The 18544-nt window shown below is 28.8% G+C and overlaps 1 protein-coding gene across 1 annotated transcript; it reads left to right on the forward strand.

Annotated features, from left to right (window-relative positions):
- Positions 1–5869: 5869 nt before the first annotated feature.
- LOC131845386 (monocarboxylate transporter 9-like) lies at positions 5870–18253 on the forward strand. Its single transcript, XM_059194795.1, has 9 exons — positions 5870–5961; positions 10488–10683; positions 12966–13236; positions 13325–13527; positions 13851–14128; positions 14951–14955; positions 15650–15801; positions 16508–16673; positions 17601–18253. The coding sequence occupies exons 2-9, from the start codon at positions 10570–10572 to the stop codon at positions 17951–17953; spliced, it is 1542 nt and encodes a 513-aa protein (XP_059050778.1). The 5' UTR covers positions 5870–5961; positions 10488–10569; the 3' UTR covers positions 17954–18253.
- Positions 18254–18544: the final 291 nt, after the last annotated feature.

Here is an 18544-nt window from a genome sequence, read left to right on the forward strand (position 1 = left end):
GAAAAATAACTGGAAACAAGAAAACCTTTACGTACTACGATAGTCTTGTCAATCACAGAAATCATATGCTATCACTTGCAAAAAGCTATTTTAAATACGTGCAGAGTAATTAGAAAATATAGATGCAGACGACAACACACGACACAGTTTTTTTTAATATCTATCCAAAAACAACCAAGGTATGTTAGTATGAAAATATATTTTGATGTCATATCAAATAAAGACAATATTCCATGATTGTTATTTAGTTAGCGGAAGGTATTATTATTGGACTCGGAAATCAATGTGACATATAATAAATACCTTTATTTCTTCCTATATCAATGTTTATACAAATACCAGTAGAATAATAGTTATTCTATTATAATAATAAAATACCTTTTATTGAACTGAAAACAGCTACATAGGTTCAATTATAATTACATTTAAATTAACTAATTTAAAAGATCTTAGTCGTACCATGGATAAGATAATTTACATACTAATATTTTATATATTTATTTTTTAAATTACTCTTTTAAAACCTATTCATTTACTCTTTCTAATTTACTTTTTTAAAACTTATTAGCTACGCGTAATACTTGAACACTGAACGATTGATTGTCTGCTGGCCACTGTATCCACTCCGTATGTGTGTTATAGTGGGTAATTTGCAAATTAACAAATACTCTAATTTAAAATTAATTGCAATCATTATTGATAACACTGTTGAACTGTAATACTTACGTGAATATAAGAACATTTTAATAATACATAGTAATAATAATAATCTCAGGACAATTCACACAGCGCCTTCTATACTCAGGTTAAGGTAGCTAAAGTTTGTGTTATGGGTACTAGATAATTGATACAAATACATAGATAGTTTTTTTTTGTAAATATATGCATATTATATATAGAAACCACCCAGACCCAGATATATATTATAATTATATTGTTTTGCTTTTTATATTTGATGTACATATTAATTTATGTAATTGTTATATATTTTTGTGAGAGGAACAATAAAGAGTTTTCATTCATTCATTTAGACCGATACAAACAATCATACTCATGAATACAAAGTTTGTGCCGTGCGAGGAATCGAACCCTCAACCATCGCACGTAAAGCAGCGTGCTAGACCGCTAAACATCCGAGGTCATCAATATACATATAATACATATAAGGACGCTACCATTAAATTGAAAATTCCTTTATGAAACTACTATTTTCACTTAAGGTTAGTGTTCATTTGAACATTCTTTAATTACATACAGTGCCGCATGCAGAGCACGCTACACTTGGAGTTCTCAAACTATTCAAGGCTCTAAATCCAGTTGCCGGTACAGTAGTATCTAGCACAACATGCATACCCATGTAAATTTCAAGCGAAGCAGGGCCCTCGTTAATTTGAGCCTTGTCACGGGGCACATCCCTTTCTTAGTAAGTCGGTAGGAGCATCGTCGCCCGTTTCCACGGCTGCTAACGGCTTCTTGGCTCGGAATTGCTCTACGTTTATCTTTGTAATATCGATTTGAACATTCTACGTACATTTATTTGGAATGTTCAAGCGCACAAATGTTACTAAGCATTTTTTATAAAATACTATTACCTGCAGCTAGAAGACCGGCAATAGGTCTAGGATGCAGACGAGTAGAAGTTTCCAATGGGAAGGCATTCTACATGCTTTATTCTACATCGCAAATATACTCGGAGAAAAAAATACTGTTATCCGAAATTGGACAGTCAGAGGTGTTATCAACTGTGAGTGCCGTGGTGTACGCAATACTTGACTTATCTTGGTGTCGCTGAGTATATTTGAATTCAAAGTGAGGGGAGGCAAGCCTGACTCTGTTACTGGTAATTTTGATTAAACAAAATATATATTTACCTTTTTTGTATTTTATTTCATGAGACTCATTTTTAGAAGTATTTTGTTTTGTCTTAAAAGATTTCCAAATCTTCTTGAATTGCCACTAGTTAATTCTACAAAACTAAAAGATCTAATGTGATATATCGTTTTAATAAATTATATTTATCGACAGTTTTTTTTATCAATAATTAAGTAATAATATTCTATTACATAAGGTAAAGTAATTCTGTACTGTAATTACTCATATCTATGATATCAATCATTGTAATTTACTTGGAATTGCAAGTTTTATTTTGTATAAACCTCATATTGTAAAGAAACTGATTAACTGCGAGACGAACATCCACACCAAGGGTTCCAGATAAATTTATAAATGTATGAAGGATTTATGTATTAGGTTATATATTTTAATGTTTTCACAAAATCTTTGTTGTACATTATATACTTTTTGCTTCAGAAAATACAGAGATGATACATGGAATTTTACGAAAAAATTGAGAAGGGTGTAAAAGCTTTCATAACGTACATAAGTACAGCGTTTTTCATGTGATATTCAAATAAAAAAATAAACAGATAAAAACTAACTAACCATACCCTATTCAACTCGATATTTTTCCTTCAAAATCGAATCGGCTACACAATAAATGTTTATTATAGTTCTCTCGGAATGTAAAAGTACAAACAAAAGGAAAAAAAAATTAGATAATACGAACAGCAATGGATGTGAGATACCACGGGTGTTAAAATAGGTTTCGTTATTCCTATAGTGCTGCTCAAGTATATGGGCGACACGCCGATGTTACATAATAATACATCCATACTAAAATTATAAATTGTGCAAACATATGTCTGCCTGTTTCTTACTTTTTTACGACTAGACGACTGAAAGGTTACTAATAAAAGACGCAAACATAGATAGTCCGCCATAGTGGTTACTATGGCGGATTATTTACATGTGTATAATTATCTATAGAAGAACCAGAAATCGCGGGGTGTAGTTAATTAATAATAGTACTACAGTGTAATTAGTATAAAAGCCTGCATATTTAACTCATAATATCAATGAATCATTATTCAATGAATTGGCGTTTAGTATTCCATTGATTCACTAACATGTACTTTATTCATTATCCCACGTTATCATACCAATGCTATTTTAGCAGTAGTTGTAACTAGTTTTGGGTAACGAAAAAATTCACAATTTGCAAGATAAGATAACATTAATAATAATATCACATTTTTAAGATTATTTTTATAACGATTATGTAAACCAAAACATTCGTACTTTGCTTCAGTAATCAGATAAACTTAGATAAACAGCTCGTGTTCTCAGCACCTTGAACAGGATGTAAACCGTTAGATCTAATCGATTATGATTTCAATAGATAACAGATACTATTACGTATATCAAGAGTTTGGAAACCTGTTTTAAATTGGATACATATACCTAAAAGTCCGTATTAATTTGGTAAGTTTGTAGTAATTGCATAGTTCCAAACAAAAACAAAACCTAGTGGTTTTGTTTATATTATAACTATGCAATGTGTGCAATCTACTTTAAACAGAGTACCTCTATCTCACTTATTTAAGCATCCAAGCAACTTGCTTTATGAGCTGTACTTTGATAAAAGGGTGAGATATGACAACAAAATGACAGGGATTCGTACTAAATCTTAGTTGTCCGTTTTAAAAACGCGTTACGAATACGATAGGCGTCAGTGTTGCTATTTGCGTATATAGGCGACTATCTTCAATTATATTCATGTGAGTACTCAGCCAAGTTACAATTTCAGTTATATAAAAAAATAACTATGACTGAAAACTTCGGCAAAGAAGCTCCTTGAGAAACCACGTGTGACTTCAGTACGCAAGAATTCAAAATATACCAATAGTTTTCTTAGTACCAAAACTTTTCCCTTCGAGTCAATGATCTTGATCTTAGTGAAGATATTTAAAGAAAAATTATATAAAATATCTGTCATATTGTGATAGGAGTTACTTATTATTTTATGTATAAAAGTCGATGGAGTTTCCGATTATCAGGGCGTACACTGATGACCAAAAAATCTGTCGAAATACTCTAAAAGAGCGTAAATATATTTCGTGGCTATAGTTTTAATTAATAAATATATTATATATTTGTGACTTAAACAAACATTTTTACTATCAATGTACCTATGTCGTGTAAATTTACTAAATTAAAAATCACAAGTTAGTTGTTTTTATAACAATGCATGCATGAATCGCATCGATTCTTGTTTAACTTTAAAACAATGAATAATATTACTCGCAAAATAATAAACATTCCAAGTTATTAACCTAATTATTTAATATAGGAAAAATATAATTAATAAGTCTGATTCATAGACGTTGCATATCCTGAATTTCATAGTTTAAAGTTATAACTTGATATACATTATTTTATTTTTATTTTAAATTGTTGTTATTATATGTTTGGTTTGCAACATTGGTGGGTATTACACATAGTTATAATTTAAAATAACCTAATAATGTACATTATATGAATTACTAGCTGTGCTCGTGACTTTGTACGCGTGGAATAGTGACCTTGACCAAATAAAAAAAATATGTTTTAATTATACATATTAATTAAACAGATTATAACCCAAAAAAGATTCACCATTCTACTTAAAAATGATATTATTTTCATACAACCTTTCATCTCCGTTTTCAACCCGTACTATATGTGTAATTACATATCTCATACAGTGACGTCATAGAAACGACATATTTCAGAGGACACAAAAGATTTAAAAAATTAACACATTATTCGTAAGCAGACTACTTGAGATGGAAATGGAAAATCCGTTTTAGGTCATAGTCCATAATACATCATACTTAAATTGATTACAATTATTACCACATACATCGTACTATAAGAAACTAGGCTCTAATCAAAGCGGAATAAAATATTACTATTTTCATATTGTCGTATACTGGTGTAAGTGTTTTGTTTCTTCGAGTCTTATATTGTGATGTGATAGAATTATTCTAATTGTCAGTGTACAACAACAATTTACAAAATGCACACAATAATAGTAAACACATTTATTTAGTTGAAAATGTAAAAACCATTCTAATATCACAGTCCATCATTCTATTTTCATATCAAGGGACTGTTGCGCCCTCACTCTTACGTTACGTGTGTTCTAGTAGTCGGCTCTTTTCTGAGACTGGCAAGGAGTCGCTGCGTAGATACTCTATCACTACACGGAGAGATCTATGTATGTAGAATATTGTTATTGACACAACGGTTTGTTATAGAGAGAGTGAGCTTTCCTATTTCTAATTTTCTTCCTTTTCAGATCATCATCAGTCTAAACAACAAAATATACAGTGATATCGGCTTACTAACTTTATTTTTTTGTATACACATTATTAATATAGTTAATCTAGTGACGGTAGTCGAGTAGTAACCACGGTTAGTGCAACCTAACCTAACCTAACTTAAAACGTCGAGAGAGGTAAGAATCTACGACAAAAATATTCGTGTTATGGCCCGATTAACTATATTATTATTAACGCTACTGACTTATTTCGGCAATACCATAATAACGTTTGAGTTATCATAAATTAAATAATAATAACACGGTTTGAAGAAAATAAAGCTAGCACTAACGCACGGGAAAATTTTATTTAGCTCAGTACTCGCAATGCATCAGGAACATGACGGGTTACGTTCTAGATTTATACATATTCTAGGATCCATATGATAGTCCATATGTTAAACTTTCGATTAAGCGATATCATCTTCAATGCTGTTCTCAGAGTGTAAATAAAACGTGTTAGTCCGTTAAATTCACAGTAAATATTGAAAAAACTCTATCATGTGTTCCATAAAAACCATTTTTATTTATGTATCAAGCCACGTATGGTTGGATTAGTAGATCAGATACAATGGAATAACGTTTTATCGTGTCCGCTTACTCAACAAAGATACATAATGTCAATGTTCATTGACAGCCGTGAATTTATACGCGTCAGACGTATAGTTGAAAAAAAAAATGAACTGTGTTAATTTACGGAAGAATTAGTGAATGCGTTTTCATTAGTATACACTTGTGATAATGGCTATGCATTTATATAGGTAAGGACTGTTAGATTAAATGTCATTACTTTGATATTTTTTGCTAATTTTAGTAGGTACATATTTGTAATAATATTTTAACAAAATATTATTAATCAAGATTATTAATTTATATATGTATAATTATTTTTAATTCAATCACAAATATATAAATATCCTTATTACGTAATCCACATAATATAATGGCATTGTATAATTTCGTTATGTCAATTAATTACCTGTGATGAATCACTAATTACTATTGTATTGTCCCGTCACATAACGATGGGAACATCAGATTTTTTAGTTTTCATAAAAATAATTTTATACACGTTAACATATTTTTATTAAAGCAATGATATGAATATGATGTTATTGATAAAATTTAATAAATCGGAAACTTATCAATATTATCTCGAGTATCGTAGCTTTGAGGTAATAATATTGTATCATAAGACCCCATAGGTTGTGAGTTAAAATATGGTAAAAGCAAGATTATAGTATGCCGCTATAATATGATACGTATAAAGAATACTATCAATTCTGTTGGTCTTTTTTTATAGTGTGCAAATTTTATTGCTTACGTAGTCAATTTTGTAGGTTTTATTAAGATACAATGCAACATACACACAATAAAATGTAAAAATGTAAATCTTCCTTCTGGTAGTTTGATAAAAATGCCGAATTACTGGCAGAAATATCCACATAGCTATTTGGATTAAAAACTAAAAATTTTGGAAATATCTAGTCACACTTAAAAAGGTATAATCTAAGATAACATTATGAAAGGATTTCGCAGGAAAGGAATATGAATGACAATAGCTCGTTAATGTTTAAATGCCGAATCTGGTGTTTAATAGTAATTAAATAGTGAGTATATTCATTCCTATTTACGTATTTCCGTTACTGTATCCGTCACGGCGGATACTGTTACTGTTACCTACAGTTAGGAATATTGTTGTTGTATCTTTTCATATTTCCACAATCTACCTGCGGTTTCCGGATAAAGTTTATAAAGGTCGAAATAAAATAAAAGAAACAAAAAACGTAACATGCGGACAATAAACTGTCTAAAAATCAGAATATGTCATTTATACATTTTAACCTAGCCACAACGGTATTTGTTTTTATTTCTGAAACAATTAATCATAAAAATAAAGACGTATCAAATAAATTATCTTAGTAATTATAGATTATAATTAGATAATATTGAATTATTTTTTATATGTGTTTTGACCTTAATACAATCTATTTACTATACAGAAAAAGTGTGAAATTAGAAGGAGTAATAGACTAACAGATAGGCGCACTAATTAAACCGCTAGTTTAGATTTAGCCCATTGGTTAATGAAATATCTGTAGTATTAATAATAGGATTAATACATATGGCCCATGAAAATCTAATAAGCGTTTGTTCATGTTATTGTTTTCCTCTTCATATTTTTTTAATTATATAAGTGAGAACGATACCCCGAGACAGTTTATCTTAAGAAAAAGTTAATAACATGCAATGTAATTAAGAAATATACTTTATAGAGAGTAAAATAATATAATTATGTTTTTATACAAAAAAAATAAGAAAATATGATTCATTTGTACATCTTAAACGCGCATGATAGAAAAGGTTCAAGAAGATATGACTGAAATGTGCTTTCTAGCAGTCCGCTCAAAAGTTACAATAATAGAGAGAGTGTAGAGTAGGTAGTACTGAACTACACAAGTACTGAACTTATGAAATAATGTTAACAGTATTTATATATTTCTATGAATTTGTGAGTAGAGAATAAAGCATAATACATCGGTGCAGTAGAAACAAATGTCGATATAAACAGGTGTACTAAGCTGCCTGTAGGTAACCATTATTATAGTTGAATTGCAAATTGTTTCCAATACATACTGTTCTTACTTAGATATTTCATATTTCTAGTATATCTTCATATTTACTAGCTCCACTAAATAAAAATTAGGAAAGACACGAGGATACGCTTTATGCAGTTCTTTTATATTTAGAAAAATAAACATGTACAATTAACATTTTTGTTTAAACTTTTCTTGTATTGTTAATATCATTAATGTAGTTAGTATAATGTATATAGTAATGTAGATATTCTACTATAAAAATACTAACACTAAAAGCATACGTAAAACATGGGATTTCGTTTCGAATGTATTCACATAAAGCTATGTCATAATTTCCCTAACACAACCTTTGTATGTCGTTGTGTACTCGTAAAAACCACGAACGGTCTTTGACCTTCTACTATAGAGATAATAAAATATTAGTAGTGGTTAGTTCCGTTCAATATCTTTTTGATGAAAAAATATGTTATTATTGCCTGTCACAATACGTGCGTACGTAAAGATTAATCTATTGAAAGCACGTGTTTACCATAACATGTGTTCATGTATATTTAAGTTTCCAGTAAACTATACGAGGTATCTTTAAAGTACTAAACCTAAATATATTATATAAATATTTTTAAAATAAATACCTGAGTGATGGATTGGAGGTCTTTCTATACAGATGAAACCTGGTGCTTAAATCCAAACGCTATCATAGTACAAATTTTTCATTCAAATTCCAAAACATATTAAGATACAATAATATTATAAATTTAATATTTTTATAAATCTAATAGATGATATTAGATGCATAAAAGATTAAGTATTTTTTATTTTACTAATGAGTTTGTATGATAAAACATTTTTTTATACTACTGACACCTGTTAATTATGTTATTCAAGTTTAACATTAACACACAGGATAGTTACAAAGAAATAAACATAATATACTATATACCGCGGGAAACGCCATGATAGTTGTTTTAGATTTAATAGTACTATCCATAGCTAAATGATAGGAATAATTATTAATTAACATATCTATTATGTGAATATTTATGTTGCTCCGATTGTATTATTATGATGTACCTATGTACGTCACTGGCACGAGATAAGAGGGTCGAATATTGAACCCATTTTATCACTGACTCACCCCATTAAGATATTCATCATTGTTATTTAATATAAATATTACGCTAATATTTTTTATAACATTTTTTTAACAGTATACTCTAATTTCCTTGTGATGCGTAGAAAGCATTTCTGAAAGAAATAACTTGATTGAAATTTTTTAAGTTGTACATTTATCAGAGATTAGACAACATCGTGCCAATTTATGCTTTAGTGGTTTCTGTCTGGAGCACGAGGTTTCTTTAGCTAACAGTCTTTACATTCCTATTACCATTATAATTATATACATACATTAAGTTTACATTCAATAATAGTGTGTAATTTAATGCTTTTACTTTCATAAATATTAACATTATTCTCTATTTTACTATTTTGCATATTGCATGCAACACCAGTATACGAATATCACGCACAAAAAACTACAAAAATAGTCTCATGAGAGCAGAACAAATATTTACTGCTCAGTAAAAACTGGATGTCACAACATAAAAGATAATTTATTTTGCAAATTCATAGTACATGTAGTAATATAAATTTGCAAAATTTCACTCATATATAGGCACTGTATACATAAATGTAACTTATTCCTTTCCTGACATTCAAAAAACTATAAAATGTTTCCCTTAGTTACAAAAGGCGTATAAAGTTTCATTTTGTGGTGAACATTAAAACAGTTTCAATTTGATATTTTTTCGACCTATAATTTTAGAACGAATAACCATATTTTTGCTTTTAATCAACGGATACTATTAATTTTAAATGCATCTATTTGTCGCTTCAACGTATAAAAACCTACTAAAAATAATTCTACTTCTATCATATTCTTGTTGCAAAATTTAAAACTATATGATACGATAATATTGGCTATTATTAAGGTTTCCTTTTGTAATATTCTATAAAAATCAAACTGTTATCTCTCAACATGTAAAATATCATATCCTAATTGAAGTTAGAAATAGGTAAACTAAACTAAAATTATAATTTAGGTAAAAAGTCATATAACAATGCATTATTGCTTCTGTTCAGTAACGTGTTTCATTTGGGAAATATAAAAGCAACAGCCTTTACAATAAGGTGTTGCGCCTATCTAGCCAATTTTGTAACGGTCAAAGTGATTTATGAAAGAAATAGTTTCTTGTTACGTAGGTACCGTGAAAGTAATAAATATTACCAGTTGTAACGTTCTTCTACTTGAATTATGATAGAGATATAGTTTTATTAATCATAATAAGGTCCGCATGAAATAGATATAAAGCAGTTGGTTATATGAACAGTGATTCGTATATTTATCATAAAGGTCTTCCATAATTAAACAAAGATTATTTCTATTCTATATTTAGCATTTCTCGTATTTCTGTCTAATAATATAAAAACCCTAACAATTTGTACTTCGATAACGTTTCGCTTTTCAAAGGTATGTACGTGACTTCCTTGTAAAAATGCGATTTTGCAAAAAATATGACTGGCCCACGTACTTATTAGTACTACGTAAAAGTTATTACTGACTACCTTATTACTGACTACTTATACTTGGTAGAAATACATTATTGCAATTCATTTTCTTTCTCTTTCAGATCTTACTAGAACAAAATAATACAAATCCAGTAACAAATTTATTATTATGATTAGCCATTAAGACTGTATAATAAAGCAAAAATGTCAGAAAAGACCAATTTGGAGTCAGTTCCGAATGTGAAGAAGGTTACTAAATTAATACCTCCTGATGGAGGATGGGGGTGGATGGTTTTGATAGGGACAGCACTTTCTAATGTAAGTATCTACATAAAATTAGTTCATATAACCTACAGTAATTTAGATATATGGTCCTCAAAGAGGTTGTGAAGCTATTTTATTTGTACATTCATACAGGAGTACATTCACACTGTTCATTCGATTCTATGAAAGTTCACAAATCGAAACACGTACCAGTGTAACAGTTTGCATATTAATGATTTCATCTGTATCTTTTAAGATTATAAATAGATTGTTTACTTGGTGTTAAATTTGTACGCTCTTAAATTGGTAAAATGATTTTCTTGATACATTTACGGTATGAAAATATTTATCTACTATCTATATATATTTAAATAATTTGATTCCAACATATAATTTTTTTAACATATAATATTTATATTTGTTGAAACTAATATTTGTATCTTTAAAAATATGTGAATATTATTCGATTTTATTTATACTTTATTAATATGTCGACTTATTTTTCTTATTAAAATGTCTATTGTCCGCTACTGCTTATTTTCAATAAACGTTTCAATCTACTGATAATGGAAACATAACAAGCAAAAATATTACTATCATAAAAATTATATTGCCATGTGATTCCATGTTAACGATGCGTAATATCTATTTTTAAAAATATATATATGATATTAGGTACAAAAATAAGTAACAAACTTATTCTAATTAAAGTAATAAATGCAATATCTTACACAATTAAACGTTTATTATTATTAAAATTAACAAATAAATTTTATACTTATGAAATGCAGTGAATTTATATCAATTTTAATGTGTGCAATAAATATATTAGTAAATACTGGTGCATTAGGGCCATAATAACAGAAAAAAGATATTATTATCTTAAAAAAAGTTATTGCTCTTGACTTTATTTTCTAAATGACAATTTTGATAAGCTTTACGTGAGACAAGGTTTTAGTCATAAAAAAAATATAATTACTAACCGCGTCTGCACATTGTATATATAACATGGTATATGCTAGTGTATTTGTTTACATTTCAATATAAACTAGATCAAAGGTTACAAATAGAACTCTCAATTTTGTTTGTTTCCATAATAATATAACTGATACAGAAGTTATGTTTATTTGATACGTAACTGTCATCAAGTATATTTAAATTGAATACTTACACTAGGCAACAATTGTCGTTAGGATCTACATAGATTATGAAAGAAATATCAACGATCCTATTACATTTATATTATACTAATCAAAATACCATGCACTTAAAAGGCTCAAAATACCTTGGGCTTAAAAGCGACGATCATATATATTTCACCCTGTTTTTAAAATATGATTTATAGTGCATATTTATTAAATAAATAATTATTAAATGTACAAATTAAAGGTTATTTGTGTAAATTATAACTTGTGATACCAACTATTACTATTTTTTAGTAAAGGGTGAAATAATACAACTGAAAATAGGATTTTGATAAACATTGTTTGCTGCTTTATGTAGCTACTTAATCCGAAGGTCATTTTGTTTATTATGTGTAATAATAAAACACTTTATCAGTAGATTGATACACAATATAATATTAGTATCAAAACGTAGATATATATAGTGTACCGTAATGATTGAAAGGAATGGTTCGATTCGATTTACTACTAGTATTTTACAGATTTTAGTTATAAATGATATTTTATAGTTATGGTATTACATTACGCTTGCTTTGATGATACAGAAAGGAACAACAAAGAATTATGTACAAGATTTTCTTTTAGTCGAATAAGCTATAATGTGTGACACTTTTTTGTAAATACATACATCATATACATATAAAATATTCAGACCCATACAAATACTCATAAACATTTTTTAAAATTAATATGACATAATTTACAATTTCTCAACTACTAAGTCACATATATAAGTCAATATTTAATGTAATATAGTCTTACTCAATTGTGCATAGGCGGAAAATATTACAAAAATTTAAAGATGTTGGTCTCTCGTTATCGATAACTTCACAGGGCGAAATGAATGTGTGAAAATATTTGTTTTCTTTCGTAGTAGTGTAATAATAATAAGTATTACTGTCACACCCGCTATACTCCTCATGCATTGCCATTCTAGAGAAATAAGATGTCATGTGTCTTATCCTGTAGTTTCATTTTACTAGAAGCCACGTGACCATTGAAAGAATTTAAAATACGTGTAATATGTTTGATAACCTTTAAGTCTTACTCTTACAGTTATTAAACACTCTAGTAATGATTTATGCATGTCAATTATACGTAGATAGTAAGTTTAGTATTATTAGATACTGATAAAGCTTATATATTTTACAGATTTTTAATCAATCTATGCTGTCCTTGTTCAGTTTATTATATGGAGATGCATTAGAGGCTATGGGTCACCGGACCCAAGGCGCCGCCGTAGTGTTAAGTACTATGTTATTTGTAACAAATTTTGGTGGCCCTATAGCTGGCGCAATAGTAAAATTATCTACTCCTAGAAAAGTAGCATTAATAGGAGCATGTTCGTGTACACTAGGCATTTTTCTCAGTGGATTTTCAACGAATATATGGCATCTGACTATTACTTATGGATTTCTTTTAGGTAAGATACAGTTTCAAACTCAATTTGCAATTGAAAACTAAGTCAAGTTTTGTTTTTGTATATGATACACATCATAATTTTGTTACAGGTTTAGGCTTGGGTTTCATTCAAAATTCGTCATTTGTAGCTATAAATAGCTATTTCAAGCTCAGAAAGAGCCAAGCAGTGGGTTTGGCAAATGTGGGAACAGGTGTGGGACAGACTTTAATGCCTCATTTAGTGAGATATCTCTTGGAAAATTACGGTTTCCGAGGCGCATGTTTACTTCTGTCTTCTTTGAGCTTGCATGGGGTAACTAGCTATCTATTTATATTCCTGGTCTAATATTTTATTAATATATTCCAGCGTATATTATTATACGCATTATTCTTAAAGCTATTACATTTTTCCAAATTACTGAATATTGAATAATATAATTACTATTATAGATTTTACTATATAGGTGATAGCGAGTTATTCGAAAGATAATATTTAGTATATTATTGTTTGTATACAATCTTAAGTTCTCATGTAATTTTTAATTTCTGAAACCACTCATAGTAGCGAGCAGTGACTTTACCTATATTATATAGAACATAACAATAACAATTTTTACCAATGTTATCACATTTCAGATAGCTGGATGCTTACTAATTCATCCTGTAGAGTGGCACATGAAAAAAGTTGAAGAGGAAGTCGTTGTAGATGAGAGGCTACAGTTATTAGAAGATAAACATAAAAATATAGTCATAAAAAGAGATTCAAAAATCCTTGCCGAATTAAACGCAAATGGAGAAAGAAGACCCACAGACCCTAATTTAAATGAAAACCTTAAAGAAATCAATGGCACAAGAAATCGTAAATCTGATAGTTATAAAGAGATAACATCTGATGTGAATGATATAAACGGTAAGTTAAAGAATGTTCTAAAAATGTTATATCTGTTGAAGTGTATATAGATATTTTGTTTTCGAAAACTTCGTAAGAATAGAGATTGTACTTTACTAAATTTTTGTTGTAGTTCTCCCATAAAAGGCAACTAGAATTGAGAGTGTAATTTATTGACTACCTTTCATCTCAGTTTGCTTTATCTATACTTGTATATTCCAGTACAAATACTATACTAGAGGTAGATAATAATTAGTGGGTTATATATTCATTCAGCTATTATCTCTTACTAGAAGTGACTTTTTTAGTTTTTAGTTAGTATTTTTAAAAGACTTCACTTCGTGCCCTGTCTAAACAAGAGATGACATACGTTTGCACAATAATCTTATTTATATGTTAACTTTGATTGTGTTGTTTACGAACTGCAACTGTCGTAAACAATATCAATGAATATTATTTAATGATATGGATGACATCAATTCGTATACAGTTCATCTTCTTTGCACATTATTATGTTATCAAAGTACGTATTGTTACCTTTTGTTGTGTTTGACCTGCTTAAATAATATTTAGAAATAATATCTCTTAACAAGTATACCTTATTAATGATAATATAGGTAATTATTGATTTAATTATGTCACTGTAACATACATATAACCAGCTTTTGCCCGCGGCTTCGTTCGCGTTAATTTATCCCTTTAGAGGTGAAATTTATAAAAATTCTTTCTTAGAGAATACCTACGTCATAGCAGATCTATGCATGCAAAGTCTCAGCCCGATCAGTTTAAAAGTGACAAAGTTTATTTTATCCCCTTGGGGGTAGAATTAATCAAAATCCTTTTTTAGCGGATGCGTAAGTCATAACATTTACCAGCATGCTAAATTTCAGCCCGATCAGTCCAGTAGTTTGGGCTGTTCTTTGATAGATCACTATGTCAATCCTTTACCTTACCTACCATTGAGTTATATATATTTAGATTTATGTATAGTATGATGTATGATGAGTTTATGTAGATTTATGTATTTATGTAGGTACACATATATACAAGCACAGTATTGATTTTAATACATGTATTCATAGTTATATAAAAAACATAAAACTATGAGCCAATTTTAAAACATACAATGAACATATTATTATTAAACAATTATATTAATATATTATTCAATATTAAGAATATTATATAACTTATTAGCTACACGCCCTGGCTTCACAAGGGTGTATTATACATATAAACCTTCCTCTTGAATCACTCTATCTATTAAAAAAAAACCGCTTCAAAATTCTTTGCGTAGTTTTAAAGATTTAAGTATACATAGGGACAGACAGCGACAGCAACTTAGTTTTATACTATGTAATTATTTATCTTTAAAATATAAACAAACTATCTTTTCGTGTCGATCGAAATTAGGAGAGAATTAATACTTTCTTGTATCAAGTCTTGATTTGAAAAGAAATTGAAGTAAAATCAAATTGTCTTTCCTATGATTATATTATATTTGTGTTAATTTATGTTTATTTTTCAGATAAAGCAACTACAGAAGTACCCGAGAAAAAGAGTTGGTTAAAGAAATTATACGATTTATTCGATATCTCGTTATTGTCGAGTCCTCGCTTCTTGAACATAATTATTGGAACTGCGCTGTCTGTGACATCAATACAGAACTTCAGCATGCTGTTCCCGTTTTTCCTACAGGTAAAGGATAATATTTATATCATTTGCCTTTTTAAACTCTGATGCAAAAAGAAGGGTGTTTATAAGTTTCACATGTGTGTTTGTCTATGGATCGTAACTCCAAAAGAAATGGACAGATTTTATTGCATTTTTTTTTTGTTAAAAAGCTAATATACTCGATATGGTTCTTAGCTATAATGAATGGGCTAAATTTTTTAGTTTTATTATAGTAGGTAACCTACCTACTATAATAAAACTAAAAAATTCACTTCATAAACTAAAATCTTCGTAAAATTGTATGTCAAGAATTTCCACGTGTTCTTTCGATTTCGATATCATATATAATGATAATAATAGTATTGCGTACAGATAAGAATTTAATTATTGTAAACAGATTGAATGGTTTTTGATTATATTGTAACTTGGTAAGCAATTGTCACCTAGACGTTGAAAATAATTATACTTATACTGTGGGACTAGTACTCTGTACCTAGTTACTTAAATGACCCACCCTCCTTGGTCCTAGAATATGCACAAGGCAATCTAAGAATACAGTGGAAAATTACAATATATGAAAAAATATAATATTATGGAAAATATCATTCATAAATTTAACTAAATATAACTTTTATACGATAATATAATCAATGTATAACTTTTGCTTATTTAATTATCTTATTTTTAACTAAACAGTGTCATTTTATAGTTATTATTTCTTTTTTAACAGAAAGTAGCCGAGTTAGATAAGCAACAAACAGCATTTTGCATGTCGGCGATCGCGAGTGCGGATATTTGTGGCCGTCTTATTTTGCCGGTATTCCAAGACAAGTATAGGATAAAAGCAAGATGGATGCTGATAATGACTTGTGTTTGGCTGATTATCACCAGGCAAAGTGAGTAGAATGTTACACTAAACTTTCAAAATTCTTCTTATACGTGTTTCTTGAATAGTTGTATACACTTAGCAACATTTAATCCGTATTTTCAAGGATCATATGTGTCACAAATTTATTTAAAAAATGGTCTATAATAATAATTTTAATAAGTTATATTTAAATTTTAAATAATTTCTGAATTTTTGTATGTTAAAAGCATTATCCAACATTAGTTATAGAATAACGCTTTTTGCACATAAACTGTTATGATTATAGGTTTAATTTAGTCTTTATATTCAGTGGATGGATATTATCATCTATGTTTCTCTCTCGTACTAATTTTGTGGTTGTCAAAAATGTGCTTCGGTCTACAGAACCCGTTTTCAGTTCAGTTCAGTTTTCAAAATGTTCAATGCAAACTATATTAATTTACAAATGTGCCAATATCTTTTCGTAACCAGTTTATCTACATTATATACTGTGAATTGTTCCTAAGTATATTTCTTACGATATCTACAAACGAGTGAGATTTTTGATAAAAATATTGTACTTTGTCCGTATCGTAATCATATTTAACAACAAAATCTAAGATGACCTTGTACTTTGAATTTTGAAGATTAATCTATTAATACAATATAATAAAAAAAAAACATTTAACAACAAGGCTCTATTTTACAAAAGTAGTTTTATTTCAATATTAATATTATACATATTATACAATTTAATTATAGGTATCCCTATAAAGTCTTACGAAGTTTAATTTTCCGATAGATAATAATTTAAAGTGTATTAATTCTGAAAAAAAAAAATTTAAAATGTATGGTGTGTATTCATTTGATAAAATATTTCATCAATCAATATAGTGATGCATTTACCTTTACACATTTGTATACCTATTATGTTCACTGATGCAACGAGTAACAATCATAACTATTTTCTTTTCAGTACTGGCATACCAAACAAAATTCGAGGTGTTGATCTTGATGTCCTGTCTTTACGGATTTGGTAGGAGTATGGTGATAGTAGCTAGAAATATTGCGATCTCAGAACACTGCAGGGTTGACCAAGTCCCTGCTGCTGTTGGTCTTGGAATGTTGACGATGGGTATTATTGTACCTCCTGCTGGCTATTTCCTCGGCTGGATCAGAGACTACACGGGCAGTTACATTGTGTGTATAACAGCACAAAACTTATTTTTGGTTGTGTTGCTTGTAATGTGGATACCAGACATGTTACTTTTATATATAGCAGAGAAAAGAAATCAGAAAATTGCTGTAGAACAAATACAGATGACTTAAAGAATTGAGTACTGGTTTATAATTCTGCAGACTTGATACAGAAAAGTTTTTTAGCAATATTGATAAATATGCAAAGAACTTAAAAAGTATGTATCCAAGATTGGCTGTGAAGAAATTGTTACAGGAATATAGGATTTTATTACCAGCTGTTATTTTTATGACGGATCTTAATGTAATATATAATAATTTATAAAATAGTTAAGTAGCAATTCCGACTTGAATAAATAGCATATATGCTATTACCTACATTTGTCAGTGTTATTTGTGATAACTACCTAGTCTAATATATTGTAGGTATACAAGATAAATGTGATTTTATTTCAAACCTTCCCACACATTAAAATTAAGGGTGAAAAGTTATTTATGATGATCCTATCAAATCAAGTGGTATAATTTAATTGTAGCCTAGGTAATAAATAATGGATCAATGTTAAGGTACTTCTTTTTATTGTGATCTGTAAAAATACTAGAATCATTTCTATCCTCAAATTTTAGAATAAAATTCTGTAATTGTATGTTTTGAATTAATTACTATTATGAGATAAAATAATATTGTACCGAGCGAGTGCCTGCCTATAAATTAGAATTAAT

The sequence above is a fragment of the Achroia grisella genome, unplaced genomic scaffold, assembly GCF_030625045.1.
Source record: "Achroia grisella isolate CSIRO2021 unplaced genomic scaffold, CSIRO_AGI_Agris_v1 utg1023, whole genome shotgun sequence".
Taxonomy (NCBI): domain Eukaryota; kingdom Metazoa; phylum Arthropoda; class Insecta; order Lepidoptera; family Pyralidae; genus Achroia; species Achroia grisella.